The 14,187-nt window shown below is 43.4% G+C and overlaps 1 protein-coding gene across 3 annotated transcripts in view; it reads right to left on the bottom strand.

Annotated features, from left to right (window-relative positions):
• Window positions 1–1,207: 1,207 nt before the first annotated feature.
• The window catches only part of BT3 (BTB and TAZ domain protein 3), a 51,644-nt gene continuing 38,664 nt past the window's right edge, over window positions 1,208–14,187 (bottom strand). For 2 of the 3 annotated variants that reach the window (XM_087699359.1, XM_087699367.1), the window contains one exon: window positions 1,208–1,512. In XM_087699359.1, coding sequence (XP_087555485.1) covers window positions 1,371–1,512 — 142 coding nt within the window. In that variant the 3' untranslated portion in view covers window positions 1,208–1,370. The other variant, XM_087699362.1, reaches the window with a different exon arrangement.

The following is a 14,187-nucleotide window of genomic DNA, read 5'->3' as shown; positions in this document are numbered from 1 at the left end:
CTTTAAGAGATCTTTCTAGACATATGTCACGTTCTCTACCAATAATTTGGAGATCAATCTTTTGTCACCTACTACTCCTTTAGGCAATCTTCACAAAATTGTATAGAAAGAAGAATTTTCACAATGGTTTTTCAACAATTTGTGATTGGCAATTCACTACAGTAACAAGAATTTTCATAGTGGGTTTTCAACAATTAGCGATTAACAATTTATTGATATAGAGTATAGCCAAATAATAAATATTGTGCATGCATGCCGACATATGTATGCGTGAATGTCTCTACATGTACACGTGCATGTGTGGGTGCTATGGGGGATGGGAGAGGAGAGAGGGGGAGGCCATAGTATTAATTTTCTTTGAATTTCAAACATCTTATTTCTAGGTAAAGTTATTTGTGTGGAGATTTCAAGTGGGAGGATTAGCAACTAGTGATCAACCAAGAAAAAGAAGATTTTAGATGTTGCCATTATGATTTCTATACAACTTGTATGAAGATGCCCTTTTCCATCCACTTTGTGGTAGGTCATTACAAATCAAAATGTGAAGCCCAAAGGCTAGGTTTTTGGATGCCTTTCAAGGGGACCCTTTGGAAGGAAAATATAAGGTCCACTTTCAATTTTTACACTGGTGAGAATTACAACATATATAGGGTTGACAACAAATGCCTTCACAGTATCACATCTATTTTGGATAACCCTAGTTAATAGATTCCTTTTTTTAAAGCATAGTTATCTTTTTTTTGCCTATGTAAAGACAATCACTTGCTATGGCATTTCTTTGCATGTGGTAAGGATTCAAGAACTACTACTCTAGCGACTTTCTTCTCGAAGAGTAGCTAGGTGATTGAAAAAGAAAAGCTTCAACCATGGGTTTGGGTAGTTAAGGATTCCATAGTTACACATTGACCTCTCCTTGATGTTTAAGGGTGTTACTTGTATGGGACCTAGATGTTGACCATACAGCCTTACATATTATTGACTATTTTATAATACATCAAATATATTACTAGTGGCTTGGTTTTTTGTGCGTGTGTGTGTGCGCGCGCGTGTGCGCAGGCATGTGTGTAGTTTTATAGTAGTAGGAACCATCCCAAGATGCCTTAAAAGGCATATCTCACACATATTAGACTTGAACCCTCATGGACGCTTGAAAGTTGAGAAAGTCTTACCGCGAGAGAGAGAGAGAGAGAGAGAGAGGCACGGGGGAGAAACAAGGCGACTTCCCTATTGATATACAAATATTCTCTCAGGAGGTGGATGTACAGCAATAATTACCTGCTACTTACGGGATGCACACACCCAAATAATTATTAGGCTTCAAAGTCCATCAATGGTACACCCTTTGCATCATGTATGCACAATCCAGTTCCTCAGTCCTCTGCAAGCCTAGCTGATACTGTAGCCAGAGAAAACCCATTCACTTTCCGCTTTGCAGTCATTACCTTGGTTACCAGAAGCTTCCATTTGTTCTCGTCTTTCTTGTTCTGCTGTCCTAACTTTTCTTTGAAGTGCCTACCAAAAACGAAGCAGGTTGCATCAGCGAAATGAATGAGAAGGATGGCACCCTTGGACTTCAATCTCTTTTGCTTGACAGCACAGAAAACAACGTGAGAGCCGAGAGATATGTCCCAGTGAAAGAACAGTATCAAAAAACTAAGAATTGACCCTTCAAGGAGGTAACAAGGGATACATCCCAGTGAAAGAACAATTTCAAGCCACAACCCAACTGCAGAATTGTGGGCCTGAGTCTCAAGGCCATCCATACAAAATTAAGAACCAGCACCAGTAATCTGGGATTTGAAGTACCCATGCAGATTTGCAAGTATTTACATAATATCTCAAAATATCTTAAACACGTATTTAAAGTGCGTAGTTCAAAGCTCCTAGTGCAGCTTTCTTTGCATTCAATACATATTTACACATTGAACAAATTAGTTTCTAAGGGTAGTGTTGCGCCTACTGTCTTGACTAGACTTTTAAAGTAAGGGTCGCCCATCCAAACTACATGATAGAGCATGGCCTGTTCAAACTATGTAGTAGAGCACCTGTTGCTAGTCATGACCGAGGGAAATTCCTACATGTTAGCATCATGACCAACTCTATGGATATATTAGTCTACCTTGTATCCAGATTTTGTATTAGCTGATATAACCACCTTGCTCGTGTATCCCATTTAGCCTCGTTAAGCTGACATTGGAAGCATCGCACATATGATATTCACAAAGCACCAACTAACCAAGGCCAAAGTCCGCCGACGCATGGCAAGGGATCCTGCACTAGGTGCATCACGACACTCATACAAAAGCATTTTGCAGATATCATTATGAGTGAACACACACACACTGCCTAATATAAACAATAATTCAGCTCACATGGAATACTTTATGTTGTCTCTCTTGATAGTCACCTTGTGGGCATCTAGACCACCTAAGATTTATAGACTGAGTTCCATCTTAAGTTAGTTGCCATATGCCACCACAATGAGGATTTGTTTTGCAATGTCCCTTTAGATGTGCATATGCTTCATCCATGGAGATCAAGCTGCTCGCACAAGAAATTCAGTGAATTGTAGTTAGTCCAAATAATGAACATGTTGGGCATTGGTGAGCTTACACTCTCAAATGCAATAGGTCAATCCTCCTGATATAGAATAGCACCTATAGCATAATCACTAGCATCAATATTAACCTCATAAGGTTTACTTGGACCTATAATCTGTAACATTGGTGCAGTCATAACCAGCCGTCCCAATGTTAGAAACATTGATTGAGCTCACTGGTCCAAGCAACCAACAAACTGACATGCTTCTTTTTGCTACGAATACCCTTGAACAAATGGATCAAGGGTCAACAATCTTGGCATAGTCCTTAATGAACTTCCAAATAAACCCAATGAAACCTAAGAAAGATTTACATGCCTAATGGTTCTCAGGATAGGCCAATCAAGTATGACTTGTACTATTTAAGAAAGATTTACTTGCCTAATAGTCCTCGGAATGGGCCAAAGCATGACTTGTACTACTTTGGGGTCAATCTCAATGCCATCAATCAAGAGGAAGTATCCATGGTACATAAGCTCCATGCAAAAGAATTTGCACTCGAATAGATTAACAAATAAGCACTCTTGCCTCAAGAGATGTAAGACGATATGCAAATGATTCACATGTTCCTCCAAGGACTTACTATACACAAGTATGTCATCGAGGAAAACGACTATCGACTTCCCAGATACAGACAAAACAGATCATTCGTCATTTGCTAGAAAGTCACATGAGTGTTTGCCAACCCAAAAAGGTAGAACCAAGAATTGATAGTATTCATATTGCAACAAAACACAGTATTTATGACATCCTCAAGACTATTTGTATCTGATGGTACCCACATCTAAGATCAATCTTAATAGCATACTGCACATCATAGAGTCAATCAATAAGGTCCTCCATCCAAGGCAATATATACTTGTGGCACTCTCTTTCATTGGCCAAAAAATCCGCTAGCCAAATTAAATTAAAGTCAACAACAATAACAGCCAATAGATCAGCGTAAAATTGTGTTACTAGATCAGTCCAAAACCATTCATTTTTTATGTTTGTTAAGCCTAAAAATGCACTATGACCTGATTAGATCGTTATTACAGCCCCAAAACTCAATTATTACCAAAATTTCACTAAACATTGCACATTCCTAGAGAGTGTGTATGCCCAATAAGACAAACCCTAATTTGGGAAGGTCCACACTTCTATAAATAGATAGGATCCCCACCACTTGGCCCTATTCCTGTTTTGCAGATTATTGGCACTTGTCTCTGCCATCCACACCCCATTCGCAAAGGTCTCAATTCAACTTGCTGTCTACTACCATCCACCGTTGTTCACAACTGGCACCTACTGTCCATCCCCTCCCTTGTCGCCAGCAAGCTGATTGCAGCCTGCTGTCCACATCAGACAGGCAGCACTTCCTGCTGATCTGCCTGTTCCACCCTGCATTCTCCACTGTGCAGCTGTTGCTGATGCCTCTTTAGGGCTACACCTCTGTGGCTGCCAAGAAATGGGATGGCTACAACCAACATCTCTATCCTATAAAGTAATGTACAGTGAGATGGCAGGATTTGATGAGGTATCATACGCAGAAAGACATCACCAAATTCATGTCAAAATAAATCCAAATTTCAACATTATTATTTATTTAAAAAAATAAGAGAATTACATTACAATGTTGATGATTGAACTTTTCAATAAGACATACATAAGTGACAACATTTGTGAAAAAGACGTACATAAGTAACAACATTTGGTTCAGAAACACATGTGTTGAATTCCAATGCCAATATCATATTTAGATTAGATTCAGTCATCACAGAGCTCGATTACAAAGAAACAACCATCAAATCAAATTAGATTTATAATCTACAAAGAGTGAAGAAGACCCACCAAAGAACCACAGCATGCCAAGAATGACATCAACCTGGTCAAGGCTCATCAATTGTAGTCCAAGTTCTACTAATACTGCTAAATCGAAAGATCTAGCCGCAACACCAAACAATCCCAACAATCTACAATGGGACCTCTCCCTCACAGAGACACATGCTCCATCAACGAGTGTCATGTGGAGTTGAAGTTTCTACACCAATCAAGGACAAAGAAAGTTGCAAATGGATCCACTTTCGAATAATATCATAACCATTTGGCCATTAATTATATCAATGACCTTTGAAAGACAATGTAGACCAAATACTGTCTTACTCACAAGACAACCTGAGCAACTACTTGCATTAATAAAGCAATCTTCTCTTGAAATTTTCAAAAGCATACTTGGAGTTCCCACATACCAATGCCTTGGAGCTTGTCTAGCCTTTTTGTGTTGTGGACAATCCTCTCCTCATGGAATTGGGTGATCCCATGGCTCACAAAATAACGACTCTTTGATCCTTGCTACGAATCACATTTTTTGCTTGCCCTCCTTTCGTGAATCCGTACACAACTAATGTGAAGCTATTCCAATGGAAGCTTTCTTTGACTTCAAGCGAGAAGTGGCTTGATGGGAACAACCCATTCACTAGGCACCCTTTCTCACAATGAAGGATTGTCAAAATTATCCACATATTGGTAGATATCCTCCAATGAGTTAAGAGGATTGCACCGTACCTCATTTTGGTACTTCAGCGGCAATTCAAAAAGACAATGCATGTAGGTCATCCAAGGTCTTCATCTTGTGCAAAAGGTCCTTTAACTCCTACAAGTATGCATCCAAAGACTTCTTCTCCATATCCAACTCAAATAACTTGCAAAAATTTTCAATCTGATCATTAGTTACAAACCATTTCCGAAAAACAAATTGGAATTCCATCCAAGTCTCGGGGCTAGGATATAGCCCTACCCAACAAGCTACAACTTCTCCTAAGCATGATTTATATATGTCTAATGCATTGTGCATCATTGATACAAATCAAAATATGTTATCCATTTGGCCAACCATGAGTCAACGTTTATCTCATCACATTCCTTCTTCTCCCCCTTAAAGGGATTAGATTGGAATTGAAGAGACAACATGCACATGGCTATAGGCACAAATGGAAAAGTGGAGAGTTCAAAGCTTGGCAAGTTGCCATTGCATTTTCTTGAACCTACGCTTGCAGAATAGTCACAACTGATGAATCTGCATCCGCCATGAAGAAAGAAGATGCTTTGGGACAATGCCCATGTATGTGCTTACGACTAATTTGCTACTAACACCCTCTCTCAAATCATGGATGATCTAGTACAATACAGTATATACAATGATAATGACTCATCATAGTTCATACAACAATGACCATCAAAATAGAGCCATGGATACCCAAGCAATGGGTGATCAAGCCACGCCTCTCCAGTAGCATATGAAACCATAACCATGGATTTTCCACCTTTGGCGAAACTGCCAAAGTATCCCCTCGTGTAAGCTTGGACTAGAAGCCAATCCCACTGTCTATCAAAAAATATTCCATCATGAACCTATGTGTCAATCCTAGCTCCAGGATTTCAACACCTTCTAGACTTTAGTCGATGCATCTCGGAATATCCCTCTCTAGATCCTATACACTTCTATAACTGTATAGATGAGACTCAATTGCCCCACCTCACTACCCTCTCATACTCCCTCTATGGCATTGGAGAGGCGAGGGATGATTGTATTACCAAGACTAGAAAGCAAAAAAAGGACGGGCAACAATACCCTTCCTCTTCTGGATAGAAGATGACCCCTTCTAGGCCTTGGCCTTGGTCTTGGTCAAAGGATCTAAATCCGAGTCAAAGCCAAAGGAAAATAAAGACTCATTGGACAAGTCCATATCTTGTTTCTACTACTTCTGCGAAGCTGCTAACTCCTTGCAATCCTTACATAAGTGTCCCTTCTTCCCACAATGATAGTATTGGGCCTTCATGTTCTTCTTCCTACCACTCCTCTTTAAAGCTACAAATGCCTTGTCATGGCCACCATGTCAAGATGGAAGCCTTCCTCGAAGCCTCAAGGATGCCTCATGCTCAAGCAGCATAGAGGACATATGAGTGAAGCTCACTGGTGTCAATAAATGCCTAGGCTCGTAAAGCATTGGTGACTCCATCAAACTCCGGAGGAAGCTTATAGAGTACATTCCCAATGAGATGAGGCTTAGAAATTGTGGACGGTATGTGCCAAAGTTGATCATGCACATGTGTAATATAAAGTAAGAAGGATTGCATAGTATCTTTAGGCTCAAACTTCATGAGTTAGAGCAAACCATAAAGGGTCATAGCACATTGACCGTAGCTCAAACTTCATCAGTTGAAGCTAACCATAAAGGGTCACAATGCACATGGTCAATGGAGGCTTGTACAACATCTGTAGCTTTTTCCACACCTCTAAAGTTGTTCAATAGGAAATGACTGCAAATAGAACCTCTTTAGAAATGCACTAGAGAATAGCAAAATACACATAAGCATCATCTATATCCCATATAAGCACAACTTCCTCATAGTTATTCCAGTCCCAATCATTTGAAAGAGGAGTTGGAATCTGGAGCCACACAATAGCTCCTAAAAACACATACCACAGCCGTTTCTACACAAACCATGCTTTCATAATGGCACTCCAAGTTAAGTAATTAGGACCATGAAGTTCATCATCAGTTGAGCAGCAAGAAGGTGCCATTTGGAAAGGATAGCAGGATAAGATAAAGCACAAAAGAGAAACAGAGAGAGAGTATAGACAAAACACAATAGAGAGTACTCTGTCAAGAGTTTACATGCAGAGTAGAGATTGCTGATCACAAAAAGGACTGCTGAAAACAGTGAAAATCTGATCAAACGCAGCCAATAAAGCCTAAAAAATCAGTTGCCCAGCCTGTAGAGAGGAGGACAACTGAAAATACGAAAGCTGTAAGGCAGGGGCAGCTAACACATTAATTAATTAATTAATACCGGTCTAAGGGTCAATAAATAACTACTCAAGGATACTTGGAAGACGAATTGGCTTAGCCAATTTAATTATGGTTGGTGGAATTAATTTTCTAAGTATTAGAATATTTATTAAATTAATTTTCAAAATTAATATTTTAAAAATTAATTTAATAAGCTAGATAATGCTAAAAAATAGAATCAAAAGACTACTACTTGGCAAAACTTGCCCATACAAGTAGAAAAAACGTTTTTAGGGGCGGGTGAAAGTCTATTCCAACCATTGTGAGAGAGGAGGCTATTACAAAGCAAGGAGAGGCTACTAACGTGATTCGTAGCCACCAAGGATCAGTCCTATAGCATGTGACAGTAGTATGGAGCCCTCCATTATCAGGTGACAATAGTCCAAGGTCCTTTTGGTGTAGATGACGACATATAAGATGGGGCAACAGTCTTTTTGGTGGTTTTAAGCTATAGGTAACAACTTCAATATCAGACTTTTTGGTGGTTTTAAGCAGTTGAAATTGAAAAAATTTCAAGGAGATTCAAGAGGTCAGCCAGTCAATATCAGACTTGGGGCTGAATGTGTCTTTCAAGGAGCAAGGTGAAGGACAATCCCCAAGCAAACCAAGGGGCAAATTGATGTGGAGGCTTGCTAATTAGTTTTGATAGCAAGAGGCACTTGGATTTTTATTTTTATTTTTTTTTCAAATAAAATGTGGTTGATTATGTGACAAGCCTCTCAAGGCAGTCTGGGGGGGATGGAGGCAAGAAGCCATTTGGGGGGGGGTTTGTATCGCCATTTGGGACTACCTGCCTGCATCATGAAGAATAGGTCTTGGCCGCCCCAAGTGCACATGAAATGAAAACGGAGCTCTTGACGAGCTCAAGGCTCGCCCTGCACCTAATCCTACCGACCGCGGAGGGAGTGAATGACGGAGGTCCAGAGCTCTGCCAAAGTCGCTTGTACTGTCTTGGCCGCCCCAAGTGCACATGAAATGAAAAAGGAGCTCTTGACGAGCTTAAGGCTCGCCCTGCACCTGATCCCACCGACCACGGAGGGAGTGAATGATGGAGGTCCAGAGCTCTGTCAAAGTCGCCTGTACTAAAAGTCTCTCCCCGCCAAAAACCTCCTAACACCGTGCCTTTCTAGATGTGCCATCTAGTAAGACTCCCTACGATCTCCAATACCTCAGAGCGGTCTGTTGTGGGCTCCAATACCTGGTGGATGGGTAGAGCCTCCAAACCAACCACTGCGCAAGACCCATCCTCAATGATGAAGATCATATCCTGTATCTCGGCCTCATACAAAAGGTGACGGCCTTGGCTGATTGCCTGCCAGTAGAAAGCTCCCCATGAGATACATTCCAGACTAGGTGTTATATGACGGAGAATGAGGCAAGCTCCTCTCCACACGAGCTGTATTGCCTCACACGCCCAAAGGCAGTGCTTTGGAGTTTCCAAAACCTGCTATGTGTAGCATTTACAACCTCCATCCTTTTGCATTTGGGCTAACCAACTCCCCACTACCAGGCCTCCATGTGCCAACAGCCATAAGAAATATGAAACCCTCCTTGGCCTCTAGCGGTCCAGGCGGCACTAAAAAGCCCGTTGCAAAGCATCGGTGATGCTGTGCTCCGCTCAGTACTTGCTACGCAAAGGCACCCAATCCATGTCCTCCAATATCAGTACGTGTCTACCAATCCTGGTTGTGTACTCCAAGTACCTTGATGGCTTCTTAGCGACCATAATGGCCGGCCATGGCCACTCTCTAGGGTTCCATTCCATCTCATCAAGTGACCGGCCCTCCCAAATCCAAAGGCGCTCCTCCTAGAACACATAAGGGTCTAGACGCCATGTCTTTCCTTGAAGACAAACAATCCGAATTCTCCTCCACGAAAGGACACATAACCCCTCATCATGTTGCTCTCTGTCAAGGACCAGATGCCCCTCCTCTTGCACGGTGAAGAAAGTCCCATGTGGAGTGTCCCCCACTCTACTTGCCACTTGTAGGGAGATGCCTATAGGTGAAAACCTAGTGGCCATTGGGCCAGCTCTCATATCTAGGGGTCAAGCTACTCCTGAGGTATTACTGCATCAATCTTTCTTCTCCTCAACTCAACTCCTCCAGCAACCTGATGCCTGCTGCAACACCTCCGTGGTCCATCATCCTGTAAACCTCCCGCCATGTCCTGATGGTATAAGCCGAGTCGGCCTCCCAACCAGTCGACTAGATGTGGGGGCGCTTGCCCATCTCTATCCCATCCTGATCTCTGACCCGGGGGTTTCAAATCACCAACTGACAACCTATCTCCCCCTAGCATACTGGGGGCCTTTGAATTAGGGCCTTACGGAGGCCCTACCACACACGAAGTAAGCTGCATACAAAGGAGAATCTGGGTAGCGTAATCTGGGCCGTCATGAAGATCCATCTCAAGGACGGCCTCCAGTCACTGCCAAGCCTCGGTCTGCACTCTTAGAGACCCTTTTGCAATGGCACCTTCCATGTCTGCCCTCTTGGTGTGAGACCCCGAACTACTAGCTTGCCTAAAAGGGCCAGACTCTAGTACTCTGGGTCTATGATCCCAAGCCCTCCCTCTGACCGATGCCGAATGATCACCCACGCCCGAGAGTCCTTGGAACCGTTAGAAGCCGGCCTAAAGAAAATTCCGCACTAGGTGGCGAAGTTGCACTACATAGGATGAAGAGAAGCACCAACATGAGGCGATGTACCGAGCCGTCGCTAGAAGGAACTGGTTAACCACCAAGGCTCGGCCCACTAGAGAAAGGCGAGCTGTACTCCAGCAAGTCAACTTCCTCCGAATAGAGTCAAGAACTGGAAGAAACTGCTGGGCAAGAGTGATGTCAAGTCCCACCTGGAATCCTAGTTAACAAACGATCTATCCTCTGCACACCCATCTAAATCCCAAGTGGACACCCCACTCTGTGCTGGAGTCCGGGTCCGTTAGAAAACCGACTTTCGCCAGTTGATTTTCGCTCCGTTGCAGTGCAAAACACCTCGAGAGCTAGTCTCACTCTCTCCAGCATTAGCTCATCGTCCTCTACGTAGAGTATTGTATCATCTGCATGCTTTGAGTCTCACAGCTCCGTCTCCTCTCTCTCACCAAAAGTCTGAGGCCACATAGCCCGCTCGCACGTGATCTGAGGAAGTGCGACATCACCTTTGCAAAGAGTAGGAACAGATACGAGGCCGGAGGGCAACCCTACCGAACTGATCTCTCTAGCCAAAACTCCTCCCCTCGCTTGCCATCTATGAGAACCCTGCTCGTAGCCGATCTGTAAAGTGCGAAGACCCCGTGGATCCATGCCTAGGGGAAGCCAACCTTACCATGGTGCCCTCTAAGAAGTCCTAGTCAACCCCATCATAGGCTTTCTCAAAATCCAGGAGTAGTACCACCAATCCCTGACCACTGTGTTGGGCCCACTTTGTCGCCTCAAAGAAGGTGAAGGCGTTGTCTAGGATGCTTCTATCCTAGACAAAACCTGTCTGTGTGTCATGAATTATGTATAGAAACACAGGGCGGAGTCGCCTACCAATCATCTTTGCCACTGCCTTGTAGACTACTGATCAGTCTCCACTAGGATAGCTCCAACCGGTCTCCCCCTTTGGGGAGGAGACTGATAAGACCTGCCGATAGACTCTGTGGCATCTGTCCTGAGCTGAAAATCTCCTGAAAGGCCAACAATAAGGGGACCTTCATCACCTCCCAATAGGTAGCGAAAAAGGCCTTAGAAAGATCATCCTCTCCCGAGCATTTCTGCCCATTTTGTGCATGGAAAGCCTCCTCTAATTCCTTCTCTGTGAAGGGGTCTAGGAGGGAGCGACCCATCTCCTCTGTGACGAGGTGCGAGATGTGGTCCCAAACCTGCTGTCTACAACCCTATCCTCTGACTGAGACTACCTCCTGCTGGAAAAGGTGTCTGTAGTAATTTGTGGCAATCTCCATCACCTCATCTGGGCTAGAGCGAATCCTCCCATATTGACCCCGGAGGATGCGAATCTGATCTCTTGAAATGAGAGGTTGATGCACCTAGAAAAACTCCTTGCACATCGTAACCCCCTTCCATGCCCAAAAAGCTGTTGAGATACGTACGGAAGAAAAACTCCGAGCACCTGTCCTCGAGGCCGGCAAGGGCTGCCCATGCACGCACCTCCTGTGCATGGAGAGTGGAGTCCCCTGGTGCCTCCTAGAGAAATCTCTGCGTGGCTGCTAGGTCTCATCAGAGTGCTCTCCTCCTCCCAGCTCTACTGCCTGGCCTGTAGGGCTGCCTTCTAGCAGATCTTGCTCAACTCGGCTAGGACCTCTGCAACCTCTTCTGCGATCATGTCCCTCTTGTCCCACTCCCTAGTCCAAAGCTGCTCAATTTGCCTCTTCATCTCCTCCCTCCTATAGATCAAGTCAGGGATCCGACAAGATCGTGTGTCCAGGGCTGAAACTAGGGGATTAGCTTCATTGACCTCTTTAGGAGCTTCAATGAAGGATTTGGCACTACCTTCGGTGCATCTTGCTGTCTCGAAGGTGTAGAAGTTGACTTCTTCTTCTTGCCCTTGTTGTCCTTATTCGGAGCATTCAAAAATTGGGTGAACTGTCCAGTCCCTCATCCGATTATTAAACTGGTCATCAAATTCCTCTTCACTTTGCTGGTCATCTACCTCATGACGGCTTGAAGGCCCTGCATCTTTCCCAACAGCAACATTTTCACCTTGTTGTCCATCATGAGAGCCTTGTCCAAGATTAGGCATTGCATTTCCTTCATTCCCATGAGAATGTCCATACTGAGAGGCATCATCACTGCTTGATTTCATCTCACTATATGAAGACATGTTGCTGTAATTTCTCAGCTGAGCACAAAAATCAGCACTAGCACAAAGCGTTGGCTTGCAATCAAGTGTCTTGGGCTCACCAAATCAAGAGATTGAGTGATTATCTCGGCAATGGAACCATGAAACTAGTCTTCCTTCTCGGATTGGGTGGTTTAACTGTCAGGATTGTGGGAGAGAAGGAAAGAGTCTCACTTGTAGCTTTCTTGCTTACACAATGCGGGAATACATACAAAGGTGGAGGCTGAAAACAATTTTCCTCTTCTTAGTTGTGTAAGCCAAAAAAATAACTCAAGTACATAGAAATAGAAGAACCCAACTAACTAAGGTGGCATACATAGAAAATATATGGGTCTCAAACCAAACTCAACTAACTAAGGTGGCATACTAACTGAGCCACAAACTAGAGTAAATAAGGATAGCTGTCATCTAGCTATTATTCATGGGCGGTGTACCAACCACATCTGCAACTGACAAGTCGGTGACATAAATGCACAACGGTCACCCTGGCATATCACGAGTGGAGCTCGATATCTCAACACTCCCCCTCGAGCTCAATCCCAATTCCTGCACACCAAGTAGGTCTCTGAACTTGCGCAGCTTCTCTGCGCCCAATGCCTTCGTAAATATGTCAACTACCTGATCCTTTGTGCTGACATAAACTAGATCAACAAGACCTAGTAAAACCCTCTCCCGCACATAGTGATAATGCAGCTCAATGTGCTTTATTCTAGCATGATAGACTGGGTTATTTGCCAAGTATATACTACTCATGTTGTCACAATAAATGACAACTGGCCCATCTGTAGGCTGATGCATATCATAAAGTAGCTTATGTAACCAAGCTACCTCACATGCAACCATTGCTGCACCGCTGTACTCAGCCTCTGTGCTTAACAAGGCAACTGTAGGTTGTTTCTTGCTGCTCCAAGTGACTGCAGCACTCCCAAAAGAGAACACATATCCACTGGTAGATCGTCTATCAGAAATACTACCAGCCCAATCAGCATCAGTGTATCCATGTAACTGTATCTGAACCCCAGTCTCATAAAATAGTCCATACTCCAATGTGGACTTCACATATCTGAGTATGCGTCTAGCCATATCCAAATGTGGTTTCCTTGGAGCCTACATAAACTGACTTACCAATCCAACACCATAGCTCAAATCTCGCCTGGTAATAGCCATATAAATCAAACTTCCTACTATGCGTCTGTACATAGTAGGGTCTTCGAGAAGCTCACCTGCATCTGTGCTCAACTTCACATTCTGCTCCAAAGAAACTGAAATAGGTTTACAGCTTGTCATCCCATATTTGGACAGCATGTCCAATCCATACTGCCTCTGCAAGAGCCATATCCCACTTGGTGATCTAATCACCTTAATGCCCAAGAAATAACGCAGCTCTCCCAAATCCTTTATCTCAAACTTTTGCTTCAATAGCATTTTCACATGAAGGATATCTTCATCACTATCACCTGTGATAATCAAATCAACAACATAAATGACAAGCAGCATAATACATTTCTCTGTTTTTCTCACATAAAGTAAGAAATCTGCCTTGGAAATCTGAAAGCCAATGGTGACAAGATACTATCCTATCTTGTCAGACCATGCTCTAGGTGCTTGCTTCAAGCCATACAAGGCTTTCTTCAACCTGCAAATAAACTCGGGATGAACAGCATGCACATAACCTGGTGGCTGCTCCATATAGACCTCTTCTTGCAAATCACCATGCAAGAAGGCATTCTTTACATCCATCTGATGTAAAGACCATCCCTTTGATGCAGCCATAGCAATGACTGCTCTTACGGTTGCCATCCTTGCAACCGGACTGAATGTTTCTTCATAGTCAATGCCATATGTTTGTGCATACCCCTTGACTACTAATCTTGCCTTGTATCTATTCACAGAACCATCTGCGTTGTGCTTCACC

The sequence above is a fragment of the Lygodium microphyllum genome, chromosome 2, assembly GCF_053477565.2.
Source record: "Lygodium microphyllum isolate KBCC chromosome 2, Lygodium_microphyllum_v1.1.10, whole genome shotgun sequence".
Taxonomy (NCBI): domain Eukaryota; kingdom Viridiplantae; phylum Streptophyta; class Polypodiopsida; order Schizaeales; family Lygodiaceae; genus Lygodium; species Lygodium microphyllum.
Note: the sequence above shows the minus strand (reverse complement) of the source record. Positions and strands in the feature narration are given on the sequence as shown.